The sequence below is a fragment of the Penaeus monodon genome, chromosome 43, assembly GCF_015228065.2.
Source record: "Penaeus monodon isolate SGIC_2016 chromosome 43, NSTDA_Pmon_1, whole genome shotgun sequence".
Taxonomy (NCBI): domain Eukaryota; kingdom Metazoa; phylum Arthropoda; class Malacostraca; order Decapoda; family Penaeidae; genus Penaeus; species Penaeus monodon.
The window spans coordinates 17,788,235-17,793,579 of NC_051428.1; the positions used below are offsets into that span (position 1 = coordinate 17,788,235).

The 5,345-nt window shown below is 47.1% G+C and overlaps 1 protein-coding gene across 1 annotated transcript in view; it reads right to left on the minus strand.

Moving 5' to 3' along the window:
- Nucleotides 1-2,684, minus strand: part of LOC119568371 (zinc finger and BTB domain-containing protein 14-like) — a gene marked incomplete in the record, with an annotated part of 43,791 nt that extends 41,107 nt beyond the window's left edge. The window contains 1 exon segment of the mRNA XM_037916834.1: nucleotides 2,317-2,684. Within this exon segment, the coding sequence (XP_037772762.1) occupies nucleotides 2,317-2,669 (353 nt within the window).
- Nucleotides 2,685-5,345: the final 2,661 nt, after the last annotated feature.

Genomic DNA, 5,345 nt, shown 5'->3' on the forward strand with positions numbered 1-5,345 from the left:
TCTCTCCCTTCTACCATTGCTTCCAACACACTGCCACACTTCCCGAGGGCGTTCAAGTAAGCCTGGCCTCTCTATAGTACCAAAAACACTCGATGAATATGCCTAGACATGTTTACCTGTGTTTCGTTGGCCTTCTAAATCAAATTCTATTATGTTATCATTTTTAGGTATGTGTTGTGTAGGCAGACTTAACTTTGTAGGTCTATAAAGAAATATATATATATTATACTATATATTTTTTTTATGTTTGGATTCTAACTATATATTTTTTATAGCTCAAGAATTTGAAACTAATAATTTTTTTTGTCTTTATTCACAGTATCAGAACATTAAGCATGGTGTGGCAGTTTGTGTAAATAAATATATATGTAAGTGCACCATAGTTTCATAATAACACAAGAAGGATAAAAATATTAAGATATACAAATAACAAATATATATTAAATATTAACATTGTTTTATCTATATCAGAGTGCATTTTACATGTTGATTTTTTTTACTGTGATCTTTAGAAATTTACATGCTAATAATCAACTTCTACTGCAATTAAAGCGTTTACTTAATATGAGTTTCTATTTTGCGAAGAAGTATATACTTAAATAGTAAAACGTTAATAAGGTAAAGTGACAGCTGATAAGAGTGATATTCTGAGATACTTGTTATCTATGCGTTCATTAATCCTTATCGAGCTATCGTTTTATATCACAGACACACAGGCAAACAGACAAACAGACAGACAGACAGACAGACAGACAGACAGACAGACACGCACACACACACGCACACACACACACACACACTCACACACACACACACACACACACACACACACACACACACACTCACTCACTCACTCACTCACTCACTCACTCACTCACTCACTCACTCACTCACTCACTCTCTCTCTCTCTTTCTGTGTGTGTGTGTGTGTGTGTGTGTGTGTGTGTGTGTGTGTGTGTGTGTGTGTGTGTGTGTGTGTGTGTGTGTGTGTGTGTGTGTGTGTACATATGTGTACTTGTGTGTGTGTGTGTGTGTGTGTACTTATGTGTGTGTGTACTTATGTGTGTGTGTGTGTATACTTATGTATGTAGTTATGTGTGTACTAACGTACGTATGTTTGTGTGTATGTATGTTTGTGTGTGTATATATGTGTATTTATGTGCATATTTATGGATGTTTACATACATGGGTCTATTCAATTATGCCCATCAAAATTTTAATATTACAGCTTCGAAAAAAAATCCATTGCAAGGCACCATGATCAATATCGACCCAACAATTATGATATCAATCTCCGTCTGCTCAGGTGATGCTGACTCATATATTTCTTCAATAAATATAGTGAATTAAATCAGCACGTTTTTTATTTCCGTCAATACGTGTTTGTAATCTCAGGTACGAAGGTTACATTTTCTATACAGGCTTTTCGTGGTAATAAAGAAAAATAACTTTATCTACAATAAGAAAATTGAAGTATAATGTGTTATTAGAATGCACAGTCGGCAAAGACACAGACACACACGTTCATTCATGTAAACATACGTACGTACATACATTAATACATAAACACAGACACACGTCCAGTCATGTAAACATACATACATACAAGCATAAATATGTTCTCACATGTATACATACACACACAACACCAACATCAACAACCACAACAACAACAAAAACACCATCAACACCACCACCAACAACACCACCACCACCAACCACAACCACAACCGCAAGGCGAGGCGTGTTCCCAAGCCCCGGGAATTCACAAGTGGTTGAGCCGTAATCATAGTCCCCGTCGCTGCCAGACGCAAATAAACACTCCGCTTTTAAGTCCCAAATACGCTTAAAAACGGGCGAGATTCATCAATCGAGGCTTGGTTTTCAATTGTCCGAGTAGGGAGGGAGAGCTGAGGATCGTTTTTGAAGGGAAAATCAATGTATTTTGGGGGTTAAAGTCTTCCCTTACAACCCTCCTCCTGACACTCTCCTCCTCCCCATCCTGTGCTGACGAGCCTCTCCTCACATGTTCTGGGACAACGATCTGAACTCCCGTCTCTAAAATTATCTTTTATCTCCCCCACTAACAAGATACTCCATTCCCTTCTTGAAACTCGCAAATTATAAGAGATAATTGGAGAACAAACCGTCGTGGCTGTATGGACATGTATGCCCCTTTTAGACCGAGTTGTACCCAATGTACTAATGCTTCAGTGGCACTTTCATTTTCACTGTACCTTGGCCACGGGGCGAAATTGGTGCATTTGCTCTCTCAGCGCAAATCGTCCAGCGAGAGAGGACATTCGAAAGGCCTACCTTTCAATCGCAGACGGACGTGGAGAGCGCAGGTGAGGATAATCCAGTGTTTTAGAGTCACAACATGGGAAACACACGGCCAGTGAGAGTAAAGGGAGGACACACACTGAGCCGCTTTGCTTGGGCCGAGCGGGGAACCCTCCCGACCTAGTCACCACACCAGGGAATTCGGCCTTTATTTCGCCTCTCTCTGGGCTTCCGAGGCTTCCGAGGCCTAGAGTGGGGCTTCTCTGAGTGTGGATTGACGATGGGGACGGGTGTTCGAGAGCAAGGAGCTTTTGCGAGAGAGAGAGAAAGAAAGTTCGGGGATTTAGGAGCGAACTGGCAACATTTCGTTCCCAGAATGTTGACATACCGCGAGCACCGAATTGCCGGCCTTTAAATCCGGTCCTTGTTCGAAGCTGCTAAACAACTCGGCGACACGTGAGAGACCACGCTCACGCCAATCCGGGAAACGATTCCTCCGAAAAAAAAATTGCAACCGACCGAGAAATAAAATAATCCGAACGCGAGGCGACACCTAACAGCCATGGCCGGGGGCGTCGCGCAGGGGTCGGCGAGGGGGACGGGGGGAGGGGGGAGGGGGCGAGCGAGGGGGCGTCGGCGGCGGTGGTCGGGGGGGCGAGGGGGAAGGGGGGGCAGGGGGCGAGGGGCGTGGGGGGAGAGGAAGGGGGCGAGGGGGCAGGGGCTCCACCCAGACGCACGCGGGGCCAACAAAGGGGGGCGCGCCAACCGTTACACCCATGGCTGGCGGGGCGGCTGACACCCGCAGGAGACTGACCGGGGCTGCGAGTGGCACCGCGCTCGGGCACCGGCCGGGGGCGACGCAGGCAGCCCTTCGCACCAAAGACACACGCAAAAAAATAAAAAAAAGAAAAAAAAAAAAAACATGACTAGTAAATAAACTCAGAATCAGATTCACCGAGTGAAAAAAAAGATGAACCCAACCCACGGACTTAAATTAATAATAATAATAAAAATAATGTCCTGCACAGTGTTTTCTCTTCCAAGGGGGATACAGGATAGAATATATTTTTTTCCGCCGCTGACAGGGATCGGCCAGGACACAGGTTGGGGAATGCGGGCCGAGAGGGAGAGGGGGGAGGGGCGGGGGCGAGGGTGCAGGGGCGAAGGAAGAGGGAAGGGGGAGGGGGGAAGAGGGGGGATTTGCCCGGGCTAATAACAAGGTTGTGGGCTCAGCGGCACAAGGGCTGGCTGGCTGTAAGGAGCTGAGGGAGCGAAGGAGGGAGGGAGGGAGGAAAAGGGTTTAGGAAGGAGGGAAGGAGGGAGGGAGGAAAGGATGGAGGAAGAGGAAGGATGGAGGAAGGGAGGGAAGGAAGGAGGGAGGGAGGGCGGCCGGGGAGGGAGAGGGAGGGAAGGAGGAAGGGAGGGGAGGGAGAGAAAGAGAGAGAGAGAGAGGGCGGGAGGGAGGAAGGAGGGAGGGAGAGGGAAGGGAGGAAGAGAAGGAAGGATCGAGTGAGGAAAGGAAGGAGGGAGGGAGGGAATGACGGAGAAAGAGAGGAAGGACGTGAAGGTAGAGCGAAGGGAATGAAGAAGTTATTGAGGAAAGGAAGGAGAGAGAGGAAACAGAAAGAGAGAGAGAGGGAGTCTACCAGCAACAACCAAGCGGGAACAGTTAGGGAGAAGGTGCGAATCGTGTCACCCATTAATAACGAGAGAGAGAGAGAGAGGGGAGAGAGAGAGAGAGAGAGAGAGAGAGAGAGAGAGAGAGAAGAGAGAGAGAGAGAGAGAGAGAGAGAGAGAGAGAGCTGCTAAGATGAGAGCCCCCAAGCTGCCTATCTGCCCCCCCCCTCGGTCGAGATGGTCCCCTGGTTGGGCAAGTGGTCGTGGTCGAGGGTCAGGTGATGGAGGGAGGCTGCCGCGAGGAGCGAGGGAGGGCGAAGGAGAAGAGGGAGGGAGGGCGAAGGGGAAGACGCAGAGAAAGAGAAGGACGAAGGAGAAGGCGAAGGAGAAGGAGCAGAGAAAGATAAAGTCGAAGGAGAAGACGAAAAGGGTAGCGAAGTCTAGCGAAGGAATCTGGCCCCGGAGTCTAGCGAAGGAGGCTCCAGCAGCGGGCGTCCCGGGAGCGCGGTGGTGCGTCGCGGCTCGGAGGCGCGGGCAGGGTACGGAGGCGGAGATAAAGATGGGGTTTTATTGTTCTTAATAGTGAGGGGGTGATGCAAGAGCGAGGCGAGAGGGTCAGGAGGCAATTTGGCGCGGAGGCTTCGTCTCACTATGGGGATAGGGGTCCACTACTGAGCGCCCTTGTTGCAGAGGAAGGGCCCTTCGAGACGCTGCCGGGGGGGCGGTGGGAGGGAAGGAGGGGGTACGGGGGGGTCAGGGCAGGGGCAGAAATCTTGGGCAGGGGCGTCGCGTCTTATCTCGAACCTCAGTCTTATCAGTACTGACGTGGAAGATAAGAGAGCTCGGACGGGCTCTCGATAGGCGCTACCTGAGACGTGATTGTGCAAGGTACTCGACTGATATGAAATATTTTTCTTCTCCTTCTTAAAGCCAATAAAAATTAATTGATTAAGTTAGAACCCTATTTTTATAACATACTTTTATATTATTCTCTTATATAATACGTACATCGTTACTGGTTATGATATATGTGACTGATATGACCACTGAGAAACATGTCAAACGATATCTACATTTATGCGACAAAGATTAATATCGATTTTCCGAAACGAGACTCATTAACAACACCGGCGCCCTTACTCCGACAGCAGGATGGGAGGGGTTCGGCTGTGCGAATTAGTCATGGCTTCTGATCATGAACTTTTTTCGCTGTCATGATGTTATTTCACACATACATGCGCGGACGTGGTGAAAACGCAAGTGGAAATGAAATTCGTTGACGCAGCGGTACAATTCTTTTAGGAGTTTGCTAAATTATAGATCAAAGTGTGATTATCAAGTTGTTATTATTTTTGTGACTGTCGAATTGTTATTTGTAATTATCAAGTTATTATTATTATCTTTATTATTATTATTATTATTATTATTATTATTATTATTATTAT